Source organism: Mercenaria mercenaria, unplaced genomic scaffold (genome assembly GCF_021730395.1).
Source record: "Mercenaria mercenaria strain notata unplaced genomic scaffold, MADL_Memer_1 contig_1090, whole genome shotgun sequence".
Classification (NCBI taxonomy): Eukaryota; Metazoa; Mollusca; class Bivalvia; order Venerida; family Veneridae; genus Mercenaria; species Mercenaria mercenaria.
In genome coordinates, this window is record NW_026459063.1 from 1 (window position 1) to 25,931 (window position 25,931).

The window sequence follows — 25,931 nt, forward strand, 5'->3', positions numbered from 1 at the left end:
GGACGTTTAACTTAGAGATACCGAAATTCTATTTTAAATATTTTGTGCACGTGTTTTTGGAACAGGCCAGAATTTTGAGATAAACGAGCTAGGGATACCGCGTTTTAAATGATCCAATTGCTATTAAATACATTGTATTATCACATGTTTGGCGTCACGGGAGTGTATTAAAGCCATTAAATAAATATGATAATACACTAGTGTAATAAAGCTTTAACGTCGACGTCATTTATAGTATCGGAGACGTTGGTCAAATTGTCTTGATTATATAGTAAAAGAAAGTAGATTTTTTAATGTTTCGACCGGAAAGGCTATCATGTGATAAAATGAATATTACATTAATTTTGTGACTTTCCACATTGAATTTATTAAACTCGTTGAATAAAATTGATAAAATGCTCGGCAGAGCTTCGCATTTTATTATTTTATTCAACTCGTTTAATAAATGCAATATGGAAAGACACTCATGTAATATCCTCTATTTAGTATTGTATTTAAGTAACACACCAACTTACCAATAAGATATGGTTTCAAAACTGCTGTCTTGTCAAATTCCTTCCAATGTTTCCAAACGTCTTTTAGCTTGATATAAAACTTTCTTGCAGTAATAAGACTTTTGAAAGCATTGACCAACCACTGTGGATCAAGAAGTATATACTCCTGGAGGATACCTTTACTGCAACAGAAAAATTGACCTTTCATATAAATTAACATTTAACGAAACAAAGTTCCTAAACGTTCGTTGATTTTAAAGTGTACCTACTATTTTCACCAGACGTCATCACATCAAAAATGATTATAACAATACTATTATAAAGCGGATTATCAAAGTTTTATAAAAAGTACCGACAGATTAACTTGAAAAACTTATTTAAGATGACCTAATGCACATTCAGAACTTCACATGTGTACGTCTGATTTATATTTCCAACAAGAATATCGTCACCTAAACGCTAGAAGTCGATAACTTCTTCTTTATGCCGATGAACTTATCCGCTTTTTGCGTTGTGTTGATGATATCAGCTGTTTTTAAACAAACAGAAGTATTTTAATCCATCTTTCAACATGTTCAAAGGATTATAAATTCTTCAAAACGGTGTTTCAATTAAATAACAACAGTGATTTAACCCATACGAGGGACCTGAAAAGGGTCTGTCACTAATGGGCTTCCGTAGTTTTTTCCAGGTATTTTTAAAACGCTTCATTGCACTTGAATGATGTGTCAACTAGCTAACGATATCCGTCTATTTCGTCCAAATTGCTTTTCAAATGACCGAGTTATTTCAAATTGAAATACATGCAGTAATATACACTGACCAATTTACTTGTCACATTCTAAAATGGACGAAAAGACTGAAATTCGTAGCTATCTTAAATGCCTTAAATGCCAAATATTTGATGAATTGTGTGGTATATATGGACCTCAGGACATTTCAATGCGCACATGTTTTAGATTGGCTAAAGCTTTTAAAGTTTGAAAATTATCTATCGAAGATGATACCCGTCCTGGTAAGCCTAAAACCTCTGTTACCAAGAAAACATTGCTGCTGTAAAACCTGTGGTCGAACAGGACGCTCGATTGTCGGTGAAAGATATAGCCAGTTGTAATGGCATATTAGAAGGCAATGTGCAGACACTTCTGAAAAATCGTATAGACCTGAGAAAGGTTTGTGCTAGGTGTGTTTCTCATTTGCTCACTGAGGAGCAAAGACACAACGCCTTAAATGTGCGCAGGAACTTCTGAAAACATACAAAGGATGTGATAACCTTTAATTGTGACCTTCACGTTTGAGCTTGATGTCTGAGGCTTGCTTATGTTAATTGTTTGTGTTAAGTTATTTGAATATTCATCAATGCATTGAAATTGCACATAGGTCGGACAAAAAGAATAAAAAAGTTTTAATCCCAGACGACCAACTTTCAAACTAGCTTATCCAAGACGACTCTGATGCAACTTCATGTTAAGAATTAGACTTAGAGGGTAGTAACATGTTTTGTTTTTGAAAAAAAAAGACATTTTGGTTTATTAAAGGACCACGACTCCAGTGTTAATTAAGTAATCTTTGTCATTATTAATTTTATAGCCATATACATTCTACACAAATTTCCTAAATATGCGAAACAAATGAGGTATCCAGTGATATAGAGTAAAGGTGTTGACGAACGACTGACGGGTGGACTGATGATAATAAATCGAAGTCAGGCTAGAGAGCAGTCTAAAACGAACTCTTCCAAAAAGTATTGCAATGACCAATGAAACGGTTCATAAGAAGACAAAGTTAAACGCGACATGAACGCGCCGACTCCAAAATATTTACCTATAACATAATAATGAATCTGTGTCTCCTGTTACCTGCAATGCAACTTCATTTTTCTATCTTTTTTTACTGTTTATTTTTATACGCCCGAAGGGACGTATTATGTTATGACGCTGGTGTCCGTCTGTCCGTGCGTCCGTCTGTCCTTCCGTCTGTCCGTCCGTTAGAAACTTGACACAAATGTTCACCACACTGAGGCGACGTGCAGAGCGCATGTTTTGGATGTCTCACTTCAAAGTCAAAGTCACACTTAGAAGTCAAAGGTCATATCAGTTTGTTTCGTTTCCGCTCTGTAACTCTTGAACTGCTTGAAGGATTTCAAAGAAACTTGACACACCGAGACGACCTGCAGAGCGCCTGGTTCGGATGACACGCTTCAAGGTCAAGGTCACACTTAGGGGTCAAAGGTCATATATGACTTTGCTTTGTGTTTATTGTTCTGCATTGCAGTGCTCTTGTATTTATTTGGCAGATCCTTCTTTTGTTCACCTAAAATAAATCTTCCCTTTTATGTTACTATAAATAGCTTATTTTGAAACTTTTTTATTATTGGCCGTAGGTAAAAACTGAGGCCACTTTTCTGTGGTACAACAAGTATGGTACCTCCATTTTTAGGTGTATTTGACATACCTTTACCTGGTAATTTTTTGTAGACTTAGAATTTTTTTGGATTTTCTTCCCTTTGTTGTTCCTCTCCTTTGGGCTACACACTATAAGTTCTTTAAATTTTGCTCTAATCCTCTGATGTAACCCTTCGGGCGTATAATGCCCCGCTTGGTGGAGCTCTTGTTTTACTTTGTACCGGTGTCAACACTTTAATATGTAATAAAGGATGTTCACTGTATATGCAATGTAAACTTTCATCGCGACAATGTGTATCTTCAGTGCATGTACTTTCTTTTAGTCGGGACAAATATGAAAATATTAACCTGTAATACAGAATGTTTCCGATTTCGTGGTGGAATTTCAAGAATGCTTCAAGTTCATCTTCTATGCCAACAGGAACAGGCAATGTAGCATTCAATTCCTTCAGTTTCTTTTTAGGTAGTATCTGTAACGTTAAGTAAAATAAGCCAACAAATTTATAAAGAATTTTAATAATTAGTAAAATGTATACTTACCTGAAAAACCTGAAACAAGTAAGTCATTATTACCAATTTCATGCTGTATTTTACTGACTTCAATTTTTCTCTGTTTTCTGTTCCTATCAAATGTTTGTGACAGTAACGAAATATAATTTGAGAAAAGCTTTAAAGAAGCCGAAAATCAAATCACTTTATGACTTATTTCGCCTTTTCCTCCCTAATATTTATCTAAAAATGCTTATAGTTATATTCTTTCAGCGAAAGTCAGTTTAGCGACAGTATAACTGGTTTAAAAACAATGAAATGCCATTTACATAATTCATATGTAATTCTTAATATAATAGATTTATTGTTTTTATAAGCATGAACTTATGTTATCTTAAATTGCTCGTGTAGATCATTCCGTACTGTTTTAGGAACTCGCAATAACCTAGAAAACTTGTTAGAAATGACTGCCGTTAAAGTGACCCGGTTACATTTTTAATGTAAGTATGATATGTAATGAAGTTATAATATGATGAAATGAATTTGTATAGTAGTATTCTGTACAGCCTTGTTGAAATATGAATAAATACTTTGATCGTAATCAAATCATTTTGTTAAGTAACATAATAGGTGAAATATTATAGTGTAAGATCGAAATAACTTTCACAAAGTATATTACCACATGCAATATTCACTCGACTAAATGTTCTTTTCTTTGGCATTTTAATGTTCAACTATGTTCTGAAACCTTCTATTAGGTACTTTTTTGTTTCAGTTTATTTTATAGAAAATTTACCAAACTCGTCAGAATGAAAAGAAAATACTTTTGAGCGATGTTTTCGTTTTGTTTATAACAATAGCTTTTGCCTTTAAGTTATATCAAAGGTACTTAGTAAGTTCACTTCTGTTTGGTATAAAATATATAACATTTTTACAACAAGACCTCGTCGAACACGAAATGCCCCCCTTGATGCATTCAGTATTTGCACAAGGAACAGAAATTATATGCTCACTGTAAACAAAAGTTCTACCATTTTGGTTTAATCTGACCTTGACCTTTAACCTATTAACCTAACAAGAGATTACAGGGTGATCTTGGCACCATCCACTGAGCCATTTTTGAATATTCTAAATTTCAAGACTAGTTCAAGGTCACAATCAAGGACAAATTTAATTTCGGTACAAAACAATGTGTATGTGGTCCAAATTTGAAAGCTGTGGCTTGAGAAATGTGAAAGCAGGTCACTAGATCAATTTCAAGGTCAAAGTTCATTTCGGTAGACAGAACTATGCATGTGCTTCAAATTTGGAGGCTTAGCTTGAGAAATGTGAAAGTAGGTAATAGATAAAAATCAATGTCAAATTTCAATTCAGAACACAAAAATATGCATGTGGTCCAAATTTGAAGCCTGTAGCTTGAGAAATGTGAAAGAAGGTCACTAGGTCAATCTCAAGATCAAAGTTCATTTCGGTACACAAAACTATGCATGTGGTTCAAATATGAAGGCTGTAGCTTGAGAAATGTAAAAGTATGTCACTAGGTCAAAATCAAAGTAAAATTTTATTTCGGAACACAAAACTACGCAAGTGGTCCAAATTTAAAGCCTGTACCTTCAGAAATGTGGAAGTATGTCACTAGGTCAATCTCAAGATCAAGGTTCATTTCAGTACACAAAACTATGCTTGTGGTTCAAATTTGAAGGCTGTAGCTTGAGAAATGTGAAAGTATGTCACTAGGTCAAAATCAAGGTCAAATTTTATTTTGGAACAAAAAACTATGCATGTGGTCCAAATTTGAAGCCTGTACCTTCAAAAATGTGAAAGTAGGTCACTAGGTCAATAACAAGGTCAATGTTTTTTTCGGTACACAAACCTATGCATGTGGTCCAAATTTGAAGGCTGTAGCTACAGAAATGTGAAAGTAGGTCACTAGGTCAAGATCAAGGTCAACTCATGTCAAGGTTCATCTTGCCACTCAAAACTATACATGTGGTCTAAATTTGAATGATGTAAGTTATGGACATGGAGATTCTAAGTGTTTCCCTATATAAGTCTATATGAACCATATGACCCCTATTTGACCCTAGAGGGATAATTTGAACAAACTTGGTAGAGAACCATTAAATGATGCTACATTATAAAATATCAAAGCCATAGTCTTTGTGGTTCGGACAAGAAGATTTTCAAAGTTTTTCCCTATATAAGTCTATGTAAACCATGTGACCCCCAGGGCCGAGCCATATTTGACCCAAGGGGAATAATTTCAAAAATCTTAGTAGAGGACCACTAGATGATGTCATATACAAAGCCCTAGGCCCTGTGGCTTTGGACAAGAGATTTTTCAAAGTTTTTTCCTATGTAAGTCTACATAAAACATGTGACTCCCGGGTAGGGCCATATTTGACCCCAGGAAAATAATCTCAATAATCTTGGTAGAGGACCACTAGATTTTGCTACATACCAAATATTAAAGCCCTAGGCCCTATGGTTTTGGACAAGACGATCAGAAACCGTTTAACAGTTCCTGGCCAATCTGACCTTGACCTTTGACCTAATGACCTCAAAAACAATAGGAGTCATCTGCTGGTCATGGCCAACCTAACTATCAATTTTTTCTGACACCAGGCCCAAGCGTTCTTGAGTTATTGCCTGGAAACCATTCTACTGTTCCTGGTCACTGTGACCTTGACCTTTGACATACTGACCTCAAAATCAATAGGGGTCATCTGCTGGTCATGGCCAACCTAACTATCAATTTTCCTGACACTAGGCCCAAGCGTTCTTGAGTTATTGCCTGGAAACCATTTTACTGTTCCTGGTCACTGTGACCTTGACCTTTGACATACTGACCTCAAAATCAATAGGGGTTCATCTGCTGGTCATGATCAACCTCCCTATCAACTTTCGTGACCCTAGGCCTAAGCGTTCTTAAGTTACCATCCGGAAACCGTTTTACTGTTCAGGGTCACTGTGTCCTTGACCTTTAACATACTGACCTTAAAAGCAATAGGGGTCATCTGCTGGTCATTACCAACCTCCGTATCAACTTTCATGATCCTAGGACCAAGTGTTCTTGAGTTATCATCCGGAAACCGTTTTACTATTCAGGGTCACTGTGACCTTGACCTTTGATATACAGACCTCAAAGTCAATAGGGGTCATCTGCTGGTGATGACTAACCTTCCTATCAACTTTCATGATCCTAGACCCGAGCGTTCTTGAGTTATTATCCGGAAACGGATTGGTCTACATTCCGACCGATCGACCGACAGACCGACCGACATCTGCAAAACAATATACCCCTCCTTCTTTCCTTCTTCGAAGGGGGGCATAAAAATATTGTAATTTGCCACTGTGTTGATGACTATTGTGTCACTAGAATGTTGGTCCAATAAATAATTAGCCCATCATGCAGAACAGATGATATAAACTAATTTTATTTTATTTGTTACATTTCAATGACATTGACTGCATGGTGATAATATAATAAGTTCACGATCTTTTTGTCATCACGGTATATGAATACAAAGATAATATCGCTTTCCCTTGTATGACCAATTTCAATATTATCAATATGGCAGATACTGATTGTCAACAGGAACTAAATTATCGTTTTATTACTATATAAATCAAGTATTTATCACATGGTTTTACTAATCATCAAAGAAAAAGCGACAGTTGAGCAATCAGACATCAAAGCATTACAAATTTCATATTTATGAACAAATCTCTTATAAAACATATTATTATTTTCTTACATATTATAGTAGAAATGATAAATGGATTATAAACTAGAACTAAAACTAAACAGTCAAGCTGGTCACAAAGTCCGATATGGCTTTATAGCTTAATCGAGCTTTTATTGCTTTTACAGAAAGAAATGGAGATTATTATCTCATAATCTGTTTCACCTGGAGGGACCAATTTGCGATTCATGTAAGTCCCAACCTATATACCTTGTGACGCAAACAGCATCTTTTTACGTATTTTCAATGTAATACCATAGTATTACTTTATCAAGGCGTGTCAAATCGTTTTGATATACAAAATGAATGTACAAACAGGTTCTCTTTACATTTAAGCATATCAGCGGATAATGTAACAAGAGATCACAGAATGATCTTGGCGCCCATCACTGAGCCAAATGTTCCAAATTTCAAGACTAGCTCAAGGTCAAAGTTCATTTCAGTACACAAAACTGTGCATGTGGTCCATGCATGTGGTCCAAATTTGAAAGCTGTAGCTTGAGAAATATGTAGGATTAGATTAATTTCAAGGTCAAAGTTCATTTTGGTACATAAAACTATGTATGTGCTTCAAATTTGAAGGCTTAGCTTGAGAAATGTGAAAGTATTAACTAGGTAAAAATCAAGGTCAAATTTCAAATCAGAACACAAAACTATGTTTGAAGCCTGTAGCTTGAGAAATGTAAAAGTAGGTCACTAGGTCAAGATCAAGGTCAAAGTTCAATTCGGTACACAAAACTATGCATATGGTCCAAATTTGAAGCCTGTACTTTCAAAAATGTGAAAGTAGGTCACTAGGTCAATGTCAAAGTTTATTTCGGTACACAAACCTTTGAATGCGGCCCAAATTTAAAGGCTGTAACTACAGAAATGTGAAAGTAGGTCACAAGGTCAAGATCAAGGTCAAAGTTCATTTTGTTACACACAACTATGCATGTGGTCCTAATTTGAAGGCTGTAGCTTGAGAAATGTGAAGTAGATCACTAGGTCAGTGTCAAGGTCAAAGTTTATTTCGGTACACAAAACTATGCATGCGGTCCAAATTTCAAGGCTGTAGCTTGAGAAATGTGACAGTAGTTAACTAGGTCAAAATCAAGATAAAATTTCATTCCGGAACACAAAACTATGCATGTATTCCAAATCTGACACCTGTACCTTCCAAAAATGTGGAAATAGGTCACTAGGTCTATGTCAAGGTCAAAGTTTACTTTGGTACACAAACCTATGCATGTGGTTCAAATTTGAAGACTGTAGCTACAGAAATGTAAAAGTAGGTCACTAGGTCAAGATCAAGGTCAACTCATGTCAATGTTCATTTAGCCACTCAAAACTATTGGTCCAAATTTGAATGTTGTATGTTATGGACAAGAAGAATTTTAAGGTTTTTCCCTATATAAGTCTATATAAACCATGTGACCGCCTGGGCGGGGCCATATTTGAACCTAGGAGGATAATTTGAACAAACAGATGCTACATTACAAATATCAAAGCCCTAGGCTTTGTGGTTTTGGACAAGAAGATTTTCTAAGTTTTTCCCTATATAAACCATGTGACCCCGGGACGGGGCCATATTTGGCCCTAGGGAGATAACTTGAAATATCTTGGTAGAGGACCACTAGATGATGCTACATACCAAATATCAAAGCCCTAGGCCATGTGGTTTTGGACAAGAATATTTTCAAAGTTTTTCCCTATATAAATCTATGTAAATCATAGAAATAAACAAAGGGCCATAACTCACTCAAAAATTGTTGAACCAGTCTGATTTTCAGAGGAATATAACTAGGGTACCAATACATCATTCTGACAAAGTTTTTTTTAAATCCCCCCCCCCCCCCCCCCCAAGTAGCTTCTGAGGAGATGCGATAACGAGAAATTGTTAACGGACAGAAGGACGGACGACGGACGCAGAGTAATTTGAATAGCCCACCATCATCAGATGGTGAAAATAGAATTAATTGAAATATACAATCTGAATATTAACGGAAGAGATGAAAATTATATATGTTTATCCACGAATTGTATTAAAACAGAACAGAACAGAACGTATATGCAGAGGTGATTCATGAATTAAATATTTCATAAATAATGCAATGGCTGAATAGATGCTATTGTTTCTATTTAGAATTTTCTATAGTGAAATGTATATTGAATAAAAGACTCTTCCAAGCGTTTATACTAAACATTAACTGCTGTATTGCCAGACATATAAGTGCAACAGACCATATTAAATAAACGCTACACAGTAATTCACGCATCTAAGCAACTTCTAAAATAAGCGTTCAATGGTTTACCTTTACATCTTCCTCTTTCAAACCTATAAGAATTTCCTCTAGAGCAATCCATTTCACAGGAACTGGTTCTCCCCAATAGTCCTGTTCTGTTGCGACTTCAAATATATATCTCCTTAATGAGACAATGCGTTCGTCCTCGATAGTGTTGTCAATAAGAAAACTTTCCTCTGCCAAATGACAACTTGTTACCTTGTCAGCGATTGAAGTCCGCAAAGGAAAGAAAGCATTTTCAACACTGATGTTCTGAAGAAGAAGGTTTATTTCTAACTTATTTTTGTAATAATGGCAAAGAAATAGTACAGAAAAGTCATGTCACCTTAATTAAGCTTTCTTAAAGTGGCCTTAAAATCATACAAGTCATTTACTGACCACATTACTGAATAAAATGGTATATGGTCTAGGCGTTCAGACTTCATTTTCAGTTTTAAAGTCTATTGTAATTTGACCGCTGAATCTTTTATGATAAATGATCCAGTTTAATGATATTCTCGTTGTCAAACTATTTATATTATGTTGAAACGCGTCAGACTCTGTAAAGTTAAGAAAGGACATGTACAGGTCCGTCTTAAGATTTAACTTCTCTATTTTTTTTCCGCATAATCCTATTTCGGCTGAATCCATATCACGCAGCTATTCATAGTAACGTCGTCTTTTAAGTCTTCTTTGTTTGACAGGAAAACAAACCAAGTCTTGTTAGAATAGACGTTATTACTTTTTATGCTGACAGTTGTTTTCAATATGCTTAGCTCTTTATGATATTAATCACAAGTTTATAACACGTGTTTACATCAACATGTACATCGCATTTTTTTTCAAATTAACTAGATAGCCATGTCCGTATTTGTTAGGAACAATTTTCAAGTGGCTGCATGTCGAGATAATAAAATAATACTGAAGAAGTTGTCTCTGACTTTTTTGCAACACAATACAAAAGATGAATTTGTCCATTCTTTTATGAGAACGTATGAGGTAGGGGATTATATCTTTTATTTTACATTTAGTGGCATAGTACTAACGATACAGAACGGCTATCACCAACCGTGAACTCGGATAGTTTAATACATAATAAAAGCATTACATGGCTCTGCCATATTGCTTATGTGCAAGAAAACGAGGCGGTGCCACTTAGCATTACGGTACACGAGGAGAAATACTAAACAATGCATAATTATCAACTTGATCTTCTAAAAAACAAGAGCTGTCCGTAAGACAGCCAAGCTCGACTATTCGAATATTGTCCCAGAAGCAGGAAAATATTACACAAAAAGGTTAAATATCAAAAGAGTTTTAAGTTCAAAAGGGGACGTAATTTGACAAAAATGGGACTTCCATCTATCAATTAGTTTTATAACCCCGAATGCACATGTGAAGTTTCAATTCAATATCTGCATTAGTTTTGGAGATAGAAACTCGCATGTAAAACTTTAACCAGAATTTTCTAAGTCCAAAAGGGGGCATAATTTGCCCAAAATACATGCCAGAGTTATGGGACTTGACCCAGTGAGGTTGATAATTGATCTAGAAAAAGAAAAATTTAGTTTCAAATCTATATGCCTTTTAGTAATAGCTGTATGTACTTGCACGCAAAACTTTAACCAGGATTTTCTAAGTCCAAAAAAGGGAATAATTTGCTCAAAATACATGTTAGAGTTATGGGACTTGATCCAGTGAGGTTGGTAATTGATCTAGAAAAAGAAAAAATAAGTTTCAAATCTATATGCCTTTTAGTAATAGCTGTATGAACTTTAACGCAAAACTTTAACCAGAATTTGCTAAGTCCAAAAGGGGGCATAATTTGGCCAAAATGAAGGTCAGAGTTATGGGACTTGCTGCTATCAACTAGTTTTATAACCCTGAAGACACAGGTGAAGTTTTAATTCAATATCTGCATTAGTTTTGGAGATAGTAACTTGCATGTAAAACTTTAACCAAAAAGGGGGCATAATTTGCTCAAAATACATGTCAGAGTTATGGGACTTGACTCAGTGAGGTTAGTAATTGACCTAGAAAAAGAAAAAAATAAGTTTCAAAGCTATATGCCTTTAATTGATGGCTGTATGTACTTGCATGCAAAAACTTAACCAAGGTGTGACGCCGACACCGACGCCGGGGTGAGTAGAATAGCTAGACTATTCTTCGAATAGTCGAGCTAAAAACGTGCCTAGAGATATGGAACTTCACTATACGAAAACATATTGTAAGATATCAAAACACATATTGTAACTTGGACAGACTTTAGCTTACAAAATCAATGCGTCCGCTAGATTGTTGTTTTTACTTGACTGACGATATATTTGCCAGGTTTAGCTCTAGAAAAATGTATATGTCAACCTAAAAGGCAACAGTAAATTGTTTTTTTATATATCGTGTTACCATGATATACAAAACAATAAAATATATTGCACATGTTAATATATGACTGTATTATTCATTTTGATGCTTACTTTAGCTCAACTATTTGCATCTTTTCAAACAGTATGTTGATAAACTTAAGAACACGTCTAATGAACAATTGTTTGCAACGGTGCAGTGTATGCACATTCCATAACACTAAGAATAGGATACTTTCGCCTAAGCCAGCCATCCTAAAAAGAAGATGTTTCAACATCGCATATATAGAAGACCTGAACTTGGCTCACATTTCAACGGGTTCGAAATCCGCAAACACTACACTATTAAGTGGCTATCAATGTTGAGAACCTTTGTCTCAATTACTTTTTTTATCTTATTCATGTAATTGCAACAGACGACCGAAGCCCTCCCGCTTAGCTCAATGAGGAGGGCGTTGGTCTACGGATCGCTGGGTCGTGAGTTCGATTCCTGGGCGGGGCGTATGTTCTCCGTGACGATTTAATGAAGGACATTGTTTCTGAAATAATTCGTCCTATACCTCTGATTTAAGTGGGGAAACTGGCAGTTACTTGCGGAGAACAGGCTTATACTGGTACAGAATCCAGAAACACTGGTTAGTTTCACTGCCCGCCGTTACATAACTGAAATACTGTTGAAAAAGAGCGTTAAACCCAAAACAAACAAACAAAACAACAACAAAAACGACCACAGAATAGAAGGTATTTTGCAATATATCATATGAGCCGCGCCATGGGAAAACCAACATAGTGGCTTTGCGACCAGCATGGATCCAGACCAGCCTGCGGATCCGCGCAGTCTGGTCAGGATCCATACTGTTCGCTAACAGTTCCTCCAATGCCAATAGGCTTTAAAAGCGAACAGCATGGATCCTGACCAGACTGCGCGGATGCGCAGGCTGATCTTGATCCATGCTGGTCGCAAAGCCACTACGTTGGTTTTCCCATGGCACGGCTCATATACTGTATGATGACGTAAAGGCCATGCTGAACGTATAATTTCCATATTCATATGTGGTACTTAAAATCCCACACTCGTCTGTGGTGCAATATCGGACGAATCCCCATTTTACGAACAATGGTCCGCAACGCAGTGCAGTGTATGCACATTCCATAACCGTAAGAATACGGCACCTTCTCATAAGCCAGCCATGCTGGTAACCTACACAATACGATGCATCCACATCCTTAAAAAATGCATATATAGGACCCCTGAACATGGCTTACATTTCAACTGGTTCGAAATCCGCATACACTACACTAAAAGTGGCTATCAATGTTGAGAACCTTTGTCTAAAGTACTTATTTCATTTTCTTTATGTAATTGTCACAGACGACCGCCGAACGGAAGGTATTTTGCAACCCTTTTCTAAATATGTCCTAAAAGGAGGTACATTGTAATTCATCTGAAGTATAGACGACGGACGTAATACAAGAATGATAATATAAGCAAAACTGACAGAAGGTAATATCTGGAAAAACTCGATTATATTCGTGTTTATCAGAATATTGCAGTTAGCGTAAGTCATGTCACAAAATAGTTCCAGTTCACAAAATTAAATGTGCTTTTAGGGCAGGGTGCTATATTGTTACACTGTTTAACAATCCTGCGTATTCTTTAATGTCATCTGAACTATTAAAAGTATATATTAACTAAAAATCGACTTAAAAGATCTAAGCAGAGTTGCATTTCCTTTTATCAAACATTTTTACATTCCGAAATATCAAATGCTTATAACGATGAAGATTGTTAAAAGTAAATTAATTTGTTTCAGAGAAATATATGTACATCTACATGTATTGTAAAGCATTTTATTTTGATATTAATGCTTTGAAAAAAAATACTGTCTCGGTCAATCACATTTAAACAACATTTTATGACATTTTTTACTTTTTGTATATTCTGGTAGAGAATTATTTAAGGAACAAAAAGACCGATTACATAGAGTAAGATTCCTATTTGAAATGTATATTTTATTATTTTTATAAAGTTTTGTAATTACTCCCCTTTAATATGAAAGTATATAAAAAGCTGGGTATTTCTTTTTATTTCGAGACAATGTCTAGTTTTACATTTGCATTTGATAGACATATCAACTATTGAATAATCTGAACCAAAATGCAAGTTTTAAAGCTGTGTGTAGCTTCTGAATTCATTTATTTCCAATCTATCTTGGTTGCGCAACCAAGATAGGCAAAGGGAGGGAATAATAATTTTTCAAACTTGCGTTTCTAATGAATTCCATCTAAATACATAATTTTTAATGCAAATATTTTACAAATATATTACAATATGTCTAATATTTATACATTTCCTTAGGCAAAGTATGTTTATCAAATTTATACTTATGATAAAATAACTCTATCTTGGTTGGGCAACCAGGATAGGAAAATGAAATTTTAAAAATACCTCCAGTGAAAATCTAATTTGTATTAAGTGTTAAGTGAACATAAATGAGTGTAAATGATCAGATGCTAAAGTTTCGAACAAATCCGTTACATGGCCAAAATCTGATTATCCACCTTTAAACTTATAGCGAAGTCTACCCGTTCGAAATAATAGTGATAATACTTTTAATTGATACAATATTTTTATCGGCAATGCATACGTTATCGAAGAAATTTCAACGATGATTTCAACGGAGATTCCGAAGGATCTAATTTCCAAATCTTATTTTACCCTAGATATTATTTAGAGACTTACCATATTTAAAGCACTCTTTGTAGGGAAACAATATGTGTGTAGATTGAAGTTGTTAAGTGAACACCGTTACTTAATCATAATCTTGTCCATGTTATACCACAGCAAAGGAAAAGTAAGCTATGTATGTTACCTGCTCTTCAGGATAATGCAACAGTCATAAAATTATTTTCTTTGATATTTTCCCCATACTTTGACGCATATATATCATGTACACATACGAATAGGAGAGATAATTCTTTGTCCTTGTGAAATGCTGTGGGTTTTACCTTTTCTAAAAAAGGTCTGTTTGGTGTCAAATTACACCACAAAATGTGTTACATTTTCCCTAAAGCATTTCTATTTTTAAACTGCTAACCGCTGCATGATATTTCATACCTACAGGTTCATAGTGCATGGTTTGCACAAGGTACTATGTACATAGTCACCTAAGACTTCAATCAAGTTTTAGCAGAGTTTTCTCCATTATTCCAAATATTTTACCCTGAATCTTTCTTTTATGAGCTCAAAAAATCTTTTTTCGGAAACTGATATTTTCTTTCCAGACTCTATACTTTGATGCAGTTAGCCAATCATATACTAGTATCTAAAAATGATAGTGCCTACTTGAAGTTTGTACTTTTAGATCCAATGCCTACATTACTGGAATCAAATTACATTCAGGACAAGAGATCACAGAGTGATCTTGGCGCCCACCACTGAGCAATTTTTAGTGTTCCAATTTCAAGACTAGCTCAATGTCAAAATCAAGTCAAATTTAATTTTGGTACACAACACTGTGCATGTGGTCCCTGCATGTGGTCCATGCATGTGGTCCAAATTTGAAAGCTGTACCTTGAGAAATGTGAAAGTAGGTCACAAGGTCAAAGTTCATTTCAGTAAACAAAACTATGCATGTGGTCCAAATCTGAAGCCTGTAACTTGAGCTTCAAATCTGGAGGCTGCAGCTTGAGAAATGTGAGAGTAGGTACTAGGTAAAAGTCAATGTCAAATTTCAATTCAGAACACAAAAATATGCATGTGGTCCAAATCTGAAGCCTGTAACTTGAGAAATGTGAAAGTAGGTCACTATGTCATTCTGAAGATCAAAGTTCATTTCGGTACACAAAACTATGCATGTGGTCCAAATTTGAAGGCTGTAGCTTGAGAAATGTGAAAGTAGGTCACTAAGTCAAAATCAAGGTGAAATTTCATTTCGAAAACACAAAACTATGCATGTGGTCCAAATTTGAAGCCTGTACCTTCAAAAATGTGAAAGTAGGTCACTAGGTCAATGTCAAGGTCAAAGTTTTTTTCGGTACACAAAACTATGCATGTGGTCAAAATTTGAATGCTGTAGCTTGAGAAATTGGAAAGTAGGTCACTAGGTCAAAATAAAGGTCAAATTTCATTTCGGAACATGAAACTATGCAAGTGGTCCAAATTTGAAGCCTGTACCTTCAAAAAGGAGGTCACTAGGTCAATGTAAAGGTCAAAGTTTTGTTCGGTACACAAAACTATGCAAGTGGTCCAAATTTGAAGACTGTAGCTTGAGAAATGTGAAAGTAGGTCACTAGGTCAAAATCAATGTCAAATTTCATTTCGGAACACGAAACTACGCATGTGGTCCAAATTTGAAGCCTGTACCTTCAAAAATGTGAAAGTAGGTCACTAGGTCAATGTCAAGGTCAAAGTTTTTTCTAGTGCACAAAACTATGCATGTGGTCAAAATTTGAAGGCTGTAGCTACAGAAATGTGAAAGTAGGTCACTAGGTCAAAATCAAGGTCAACTCAAGTCAAGGTTCATCTTGCCACTCAAAACTATACATGTGGTCCAAATTTGAATATTGTAGGTTATTGACGATTTTAAAAGCTTTTCCCTATATAAGTCTATATGAACCATGTGACACCCGGGGCGGGGCCATATTTGACCCTTTGGGGATAATTTGAACAAACTTGGTAGAGAACCACTAGATGATGCTGCATTACAAATATCAAAGCCCTAGGCTTTGTGGTTTGGACAAGAAGATTTTCAAAGTTTTTCCCTATATAAGTCTATGTAAACCATATGACCCCCAGGGCGGGGCCATATTTAACCCTGGGGGGTAATTTGAACAATCTTAGTAGAAGACCACTAGATGATGTCACATACAAAACATCAAAGCCCTAGGCTTTGTGGTTTTGGAAAAGAGGTTTTTCAAAGTTTTTCCCTATACAAGACTATATAAACCATGTGACCCCCGGGGCGGGGCCATATTTGACCCCAGGGAAATAATTTGAATCATCTTGGTAGAAAACCACTAGATGATGCTTCATACCAAATATCAAAGCCCTAGGCTCTGTGGTTTTGGCCAAGAAGATTTTCAAAGTTTTTCCCTATATAAATCTATGTAAATTATAGAAATAAACAAAGGGCCATAACTCACTCAAAAAGTGTTGAACCAGTCTGATTTTCAGGGGGACAAAACTAGGGTACCAATACATCATTCTGACAAAGTTTGGTCAAAATCCCCCCAGTAGTTTCTGAGGAGATGCGATAACGAGAAATTGTTAACGGACGGACGGAATGACGGACCACGGACGCAGAGTGATTTGAATAGCCCACCATCTGATGATGGTGGGCTAAAAACGAAGATCTGCTTTCGGTTGATTTCCCGGCATTATTCTTTTTAAGGCGCAGGAATGTAAGTGGGTAGAACCACTGACCCACCGCAATTTCAGCTGGACAACGTTTGCACGTGCAGAGCTGAGGACAGTGCGAACCAAATGTTTTGAGGGGCAAGCGATTTAATCACTCGGCCAAGCGGGCCCTATTAAAACGTGAAAAGCGGTACGGCATAAATTTTCACTAAATAATGCCTATTAATTACCTCTTTGATCTTGTCTGCAAATGCTCCAACAAGAATAACTGATGGTCTATCATCATCAGAGCGGGAACAAAACTCGTGAATCGAATTTAACCAGAAGTCAACAAAATCTACAAAAAAAAAATTGCCATGTTTATCATTAAATAATTCTTTGTAACATACAAATGCTAGATTTACTTTATTTAAGGAGGAATCGTGATTGTATAACCTTTCATTAAAAAGAAAGAATGATTTGAAACAAGTCCCAATAAGAATAACATAAAGTCGAAACCTACTATATGTGTACAAAACGGGATTAACACAAAGAAATAATGCATGGTCAAAATAGACAGAAAGAACAAATTAAAATGAATTAAGAACTAGCAATTAAATACAATGTACTTAATCAAGTTTTTTACGGATTTTACTAACTATCACAACAACAATCTTTAAGTGTCGTGTGGCGGCTGTAAAAAGTCTCCCCGTAATTGGATTCAGTGTTGTTATATTTTCTGGTCCTTTGGGATCATGGAGTCCATTCAACATATGTGTAATAGAGTTCCGCTTAACCCGTTGCTAGGGGGCGTGAGAGGTGTTGCACATTTCATTACCTCTCATGAACAGACTCAATCAAACCGAGTCTGCTATTATTTTTCTTGGTTGCATTCTTTGCCTTCAAAGGATCTTTTTACGGATTTAATTTACAGTTTTTGCCTGTTGTTAAATAACTTTCTCTCTTTTCCCATAATGGACCTATATATTAATATGTACATCTGTTATGTTAAATGACAGAACTGAAGAAATATAGCATGAACATCAATATACTATTAGCTAAAATCTTTTTTATAAGTTTAAATCTACCTTATTTCTACCTTAACAAATATTAACTTTTAAGCACACTAACTATGAGTGCAAATTATTATTATTATTGTTTTTCTTGGGTTTAACGTCGATTCGAAACAATTTAGATCACAGGACGACTTTCAAGCTTTAATGGCGGAGGAATACCTCGAAAAAGACCCAAGGTGCCCCTCCGTGCATTATTTAATTCTGAACGGGCACCTAGGTAGAGCCAACGACCTTCCGTAAGCAAGATGGATGGCTTCCTCACATGAAGAATTCGACGTCCCGAATGATGCTCGAATCCATATTTGTGTGGGGCAAATTTTTCGAAGTCAGCGACCTTAGCAACTTGGCCACAGAGGCCCCAGTTTAAAATTTTCTCGGATGCACTTGTTATGCATCTATAAAATATACTGTCTCTTTTTGCTCATTTATCCCTTTGTCAGGTCGTAAAACCAAACCATTAATCTTTAGGGTGCTGGCGGCATTTGCTTTTGCCTCTGTGACCAGTGCAGACCAAGATCAGCTTGCACGGACGTGCAGGCTGATCACGGTCGGCACTGTTCGCTCTTCAGTCAGTAAATTTTCAGTGAGCACCCCCTTCGAATAATAAATGGTATGCCAAATTTGAATTGGGCCATTTTAGAAATTTAGCAGAAAATGTATGCAAATATATCCAGAATATATTAAGTTTCAAGTTTTATCTTTGTTTATATGGCTTGACAAGAGATGCTGATATTATCATCTTTACTCTGATAAAATGCATTGGGGTGCTTTGTAATTAGTATCATTATTTCACTCTTCGTGCCTCTTGCATTCGCAACAAATGTTGCTTGCTTTCCGAAACTGCCGTACATAATTCATTCAATACTTTTAAATATAACATAATTGTGATTGAAGACGATTCTAAGGGAATGTAAGATTTAACGCAACCATTATTTTCGAACCATTTTTAAACACCTTCAGTAAAAACATTCAAACAAAATAATGTGTTAAAGATTTACCTTACCTGAAATGGTACATTTTCGTTCTCCCTGGCAGTCTAAAATCCAAGAATCTTCTTCTAATACGTCGTCTATGTTTGCTGACATATCAATTACAAGCAGGTATATCGCACGCCGAGATAAAAACGCCTGATGTGTATCATAAAATTCATTTTGTCCGGCAAAGTCCCACAAAGATAGGTCACAAGTATCCTCGATGTCGTCTCCGATGTCTTTCTGGACGTGTTCAATAAATGCCTAACACGAATTATGACGTGATTAACAACATGTAAACGTAGTATTAAGAAAAAAAACAAGAGGGCCAAGATGGCCCTAGGTCGCTCACCTGAGAAACACACCATAACACACCATAACAGTGTAAACATGTTTGACCTAGTGATTTCATGGAAAAAAATATTCTGACCAATTTTCATTAAAATTGGAGCAAAAATCTTGAGTATAAATAAGTATTTTCTTTGATTCGACCTGTGACCTAATTTTTGACCCCAGAGTACGAGACCCATATTCGAACTTGACCTAAATTTCATCAAGACTATCATTCTGACCAAATTTCATGAAGATCAATTGAAAAATACAGCCTCTATCGCATAGACAAGGTTTTTCTTTGATTTGACCTAGTGACCTACTTTTTGACCCAAGATGACCCATTTTCAAACTCGGCCTAGATTTCATTAAGGTTATCATTTTGACTTAATTTCAGGAAGATCAATTGAAAAATACAGCCTCTATTGCATGTACAAGCTTTTCCTTTGATCTGACCTAGTGACCTACTTTTTGACCCCAGATGACCCATATTCGAACTTGACCTAGATTTCATCAAGGCAATCATTCTGACCAAAATTCATGAAGATTAATTGAAAAATACAGCCTCTATTGCATACACAATTTTTTCTTTGATTTGACCTAGTGACCTAGTTTTGATCCCAGATGACCCGTTTTCGTACTCGGCCTAGATGTCATCAAGGTAATCATTCTGACCAAAATTCATGAAGATTAACGGAAAAATACAGCCTCTATCGCATACACAAGGTTTTTCTTTGATTTGACCTAGTGACCTAGTTTTTGAACCCAGATGACCCTTTTTCAAACTCAGCCTAGATATTGTCAGGGTAATCATTCTGACCAAAATTCATGAAGATTAATTGAAAAATACAGCCTCTATCGCATACACAAGGTTTTTCTTTGATTTGACCTAGTGACCTAGTTTTTGACCCCAGATGACCCATTTTCAAACTCGACCTAGATTTCCTCAAAGTAATCAATCTGACCAAAATTCATGAAGATTAATTGAAAAATACAGCCTCTATCGCATACACAAGGTTTTTCTTTGATTTGACCTAGTGGCCTAGTTTTTGACCCCAGATGACCCACTTTCAAACTTAGCCTAGATTTCATCAAGGTAATCATTCTGACCAAACTTCATGAAGATCAGTTGAAAAAAACAGTCTCGCATACACAAGGTTTTTCTTTGATTTGACCTAATGACCTAGTTTTTGACCCCAGATGCCCTATTTTCAAACTCGGCCTAGATTTTATCAAGGTAATCATTCTGACTAATTTTCATGAAGATTAGTTGAAAAATACAGCCTCTATCGCATACACAAGCTAAATGTTGACAGACGACAGACAGACGACAGACGCCGGACATCGGGCGATCAGAAAAACTCACCTGAGCATTGCTCAGGTGAGCTAAAATCAAGAGCACTGCATTGCAACGCAAATGCAGAGCAATATACACACAAAACAAAGTCATATGACCTTTGACCCCTAAGCGTGACCTTGACCTTGAAGTGAGCCATCCGAAACATGCGCTCTGCACATCGTTTCGATGAGGTGAACAATTGTGTCAGGTTTCTTTGAAATCCTTCAAGGGGTTCAAGAGTTACAGAGTGAAGCTGCTATTGTGCAGACAATGTCAAAATAGCTAATTCTGGCCCTTTCAAGGGGCAATAACTCTGGAACCTATTATGGGATCTGGCTAGTTCAAGAAAGGAACCAAGATCTTATGGTGACACAAGTTTTGTGCATGCTTGATTAAATTCAAACCATAAATGAAGCTGCTATTGTGCAGACAAGGTCAAAATAACTAATTCTGGCCCTATCAGGGGCCATAACTCTGGAACCCATAACGGAATCTGGCCAGTTTAAAAAAGGAACCAGGATCTTGTGGTGATACAAGTTGTGTGCAAGTTTTGTTAAATTCAAATCATAAATGAAGCTGCTATTGTGCAGACAAGGTCAAAATAGCTAATTCTGGCCCTTTCTGGGGCCATAACTCTGGAAACCATAAAGGAATCTGGCCAGTTCAAGAAAGCAAACAAGATCTTATGGTGATTCAAGTTGTGTGCAAGTTTGGTTAAAATAAAATCATAAATGAAACCACTATCGTGCAGACACGAAATTGTGGACGGACGAAGGGCGATCACAAAAGCTCACCCTGTCACTACATGACAGGTGAGCTAAAACCAGCATTTACAATACAACAGGAGCCGGGCTAACGGACAAAGTTGTTTGTACAATCATCAAGAAGACATGTGCTTCTTTTTAATATAAACAATAAAAAAGTGATTGATTGGGTAAACATGTGCTGTTGTAAGCAGAATAATACTTTGATTCATTTGTCATAAAAAACATATTGTTCTTTGGTGTAATCGGCACCAAAACTAAAATAATACTGCTTGTGTGACGTTACATAAAGCACTGCCAAAAATATACCAAAGACATTTGCACCCTTCATCTGCTGACGTTTTTGCTTGCGTTTTGCAGTTTTCAATTTACCCGCAGGTGAAAACTTACATTGAGCAACTTGAAAGGTGGACTAAAAAGAGCATTTAATCGGGAGTTATTCAGTTTAATCATTGATACATCGTTTACAGCATTCGAATTCTTTATCAAGAAAAGCATCATGTAACTTGAAGTGGGATAGATGTGTCTATTTAACCATTTACTGCAGAGAAACTAAGCCTGAAATCGTGGTCGTAACAAAATGGAAATATATTAATGTTGTAGATCTTTATCACAATTAAGAACATAACTGACAATAATTAGAAGAGCGTTTTGAAAAACATATGTATATGATAACCTGTCTGATGCTTTCAAATATTTTCACGAGCGCGTAGCCCGATTGAAAATGTAAACATTTTATCACTTCGAGGTGAGATATATTCCATATTCACGAAAAACAAACAATTTTTCTTTTATTTATAATATATTATCCTTAATTACGTTGAGATACCCATTTTGCAACAATTTTTAATCTCAGCGCGGGAAACAGACATGCGGAAACGAACATGACGTCAGACGTGTTGTGACGTTGGAAAGACACACACGTCATAAAGATCCATTTTACTTTATTTCTTGCTGCTTAACGTTATGAAATTCCTATTAAGTAGAATAATCTGAATCGAGAAATATACGCTAAAGAACAAAGTACGACTACAATTTTCATCTTGTTTTAAGTATTTGATTTAAAATTCATACACAATGTATACAAGTAGACCGGCAAAACTGTGAGTGATAACAGTGAGTGATATGGATTATATCTCACTGAGTCCATTATTTCATCAGTTAGCATAAAATAAATATTATTATTTAGATATGCTTGAATATATGTCTATGATTATTCTATTTCAAGCGTACGAACAGCAAAAACTAAACTTTATTCTTGCATAAAAACTACTTTTTTCACTGGATCCGCCCATGTATAAACGGGAGAAAAATCGTGTGCAAACAAGGCAATTCACGTGCTGTTAATACATGATTTTTATTTTTGAAATGCTTTGCCAGGGACGTATGTACGTATTTCTGCGCAGACTGATATTTGGCATCTGCATCTTGTTTCTTCCATAATAACCTCTTCTTGTAGCATTATAGACACAATGTAATCCATAGTATGTTTAGCTGTATGAGTTTCCAACCCCAAACGTACTGCCCCCATCAATGTACGCACTAGCTTCTCTTAGAGTTTACTCCCTTTACAAATGTAAATAACTGTGAATAAATAAGTATCGCGTGTAACTTGTGCTATTGCCCGTTTTTAGGTATTATATTAATGACTTCTGTTAGTATCAGTCGGTTTGTTTTTACCTGATTGTTCGCAGAATTCATATAATAAACCTCGAAAGCTAGTCACTAGCTTCGTACTCATCCGTACTCTGTTTGTTCGTACTTAAAATAATTCGAATGTAAAGTTGTTATTCTTAAAATAATTGTGTTCCTGTTTATCAAATTTTTAAGTTATATGCAAAATTATGTGTAATGTAACGTTTGTAATAACTAAAAATAAGTGAAATATCTAAGCTCTAGGCCTTCCGGTTTATTTTTAGAAAATTTTGAAGATTTTTCTATGTACAATAAAGTAACCCCATGGGATGGGCTCAATTTGACCCTGGAGGTCATGATTTGAACAAATTTTGTAGAAGTCAAAATTGACCCGGGGGTCTTGAGTTGAACAAATTTTGTAGAGGTCTTGTTTATGTGTAAGATCATTGTGACCATGAAGCAGGGCCCTAAAAACAAGTGTAGTCATCTGCTGACCACAGACAATCATCCAGTGAAATTTAAATACTTTAGGCCAAAGCAGTAACTACATAGACTACCGACCATTGAAAGATACACAACGCCGTAAGAAGAATCAAAATAATACGTCACATCTCAAAATTCAATATTTCAATCAAGCGACAAATACATTCCTTACACTCATATAATTTTTTATTATGTTCTGAATTTGATTACATTTAAGCTGTTATTAAGTTTTATCTTAAATTTCAACAAGAGGGCAATATTGACCCTAAATCGTTCACATGACCATCACTTCATGTTTAACACACTGTATCATTAATGGTAACAATTGTGTTTATGTAAAAGGTGCTGAAATGCGAAAAAGTATGACCAAGTGGAGAAATCAGGACAAACTCTGTACCCTTCAAGATGCCATTTAAGAAATGAGGGGCCTCCGTGGCCGAGTGGTTAAGGTCGCTGACTTCAAATCACTTGCCCCTCATGTATGTGGGTTCGAGCCTCACTCGGGGAGTTGAATTGTTCATGTGAGAAAGCCATCCACAGAAGGCCGGTGGTTCTACCTAGGCTGCCCGCTCTTGATGAAATAATACACGGAGGGGCACCATGGGTCTTCCTCCACCATCAAAGCTGGAAAGTCGCCATATGACATTTGATTGTGTCGGTGCGATGTAAAACCCAACAAAATAAATAAATAAAAAACGTGTCACTAAGACACACTTTTATCACTGGTATGAATTACCGTATAAGTACTTTTTCTGCGGGAACTTTTTTTCTGCGTTTTCTGCGGAAGACAATAAGACCGCAGATTTAAAATCCGCAGAAAATTTTGTCCTGACATGCTGTGATACGACGATATAAGCCGCCATTATAATCCGGTTAAGTATAATACAACGTCCGTTAGCGTTACCCGCTTTTGTCAACCATGTAACCAAAGGCTGACGAATCAAGTTGAAAATTTAGTAGTAACGGTAATATAATAGAACCATTTTATTATTGTTTTGCTATTGAATAAACCATAATAAAAAACATCGAATCTGTTTTGATTTTCGTTCACCATTGAGCAGTCAGCTCTCAGTTTCAATTTTCTTAAATTATAAGACAAACACAATCCATTGTATTCTTTGGGTATATTGTTAAACTATTCCTCCGTCATATTTACCGTTATTTGTACGGGACTTGAAAAAGGCGTGATTAACAAAAATTATCATACCGTTAAAATGCACAGACAAAAATGTTTGCAAATTATAGATTCAGACATTTTTTCGTGTTTGTTTGGCATGACCGTATTTATAAAACGGCTGTTTCTCCTTGCGTTTAACACACATTATGTGATGATGACAATGTTACATCAGTATCCTTTAACTTTTATTTTCAAACCGGAAGCAAACATAACTATCAAAATAACAACAAATATGTACCTGCCTATTTGAAATTAATGAAACAACTGGTGAATACAAAACCGCAGAAATAAATCCCATCAACGTGAGAAGGAAGACCCTGCAGAAATGAGGTACGCAGAAATTTAATACCACCTCATTTTTGAAAAAATCGCAGAATATTAAGCCCGCAGAAATAAGTATTTATACGGTACATGTAGCATGAAAACAATGCAGCAACACATCCCATTCTGAATAAACAGGAAAAGGTATATACTAAAAGGCCCCACTGTATAAAATAAAAGGTATATTCTATTCTGTTTACAAAATCAGAGGCATCAGTCATTAAAGTATTTAAATATAAATCTCCTATAATAATCTCAATTCCAGTCCATTAAAGGTTTTAAGTGTATGGCTCTAAGACTTTTTAAACCCATGAAATCAACTCCACATCAATTTACTCCACTCCATGTCTATGAAACTCCCTATTTAATCTGTTGCAGAGGGCACTTTCAGGTCAAGTCAAGAGCTTTCATAATACATGTATCAATAAACAAAAGATTCATGTCAGAAATGATGCAATTTTAAGATTTTATATTATACGAGAATCAAATATGCTGTATTTTATGTTCTGTCTGATCTGTCAAGCAAAACAAATAGAATTATTTTGTTCTGGCAGCCCTTAAAATCCGTCAAGCGGAACTAGTTGAGCAAATTTGATAGCGGGCCTTACTAAGAATGCTACAGATCAAATTTAGTGATGATCCATCAAGCGCTTCAACAGAAGAAGTCGTTGTAAATAGCCAGGGAGCCAAAAGTGCGAAAAGTGCCTAGAAACAGGATTTACCTGTCCGGTCATAATAT

The 25,931-nt window shown here is 35.8% G+C and overlaps 1 protein-coding gene across 1 annotated transcript in view; it reads right to left on the reverse strand.

Annotated features, from left to right (window-relative positions):
• Positions 1–515: 515 nt before the first annotated feature.
• LOC128551440 (uncharacterized) overlaps positions 516–25,931 on the reverse strand; it is a gene marked incomplete at its 3' end in the record, with an annotated part of 52,954 nt that continues 27,538 nt past the window's right edge. Inside the window, exons 7-11 of the mRNA XM_053532299.1 lie at positions 19,176–19,407; positions 17,348–17,454; positions 9,429–9,671; positions 3,248–3,369; positions 516–676 (exon numbers count right to left, since the gene is read on the reverse strand). Of these exons, the coding sequence (XP_053388274.1) occupies positions 516–676; positions 3,248–3,369; positions 9,429–9,671; positions 17,348–17,454; positions 19,176–19,407 (865 nt within the window). The remainder of the gene's footprint in view (positions 677–3,247; positions 3,370–9,428; positions 9,672–17,347; positions 17,455–19,175; positions 19,408–25,931) is intronic.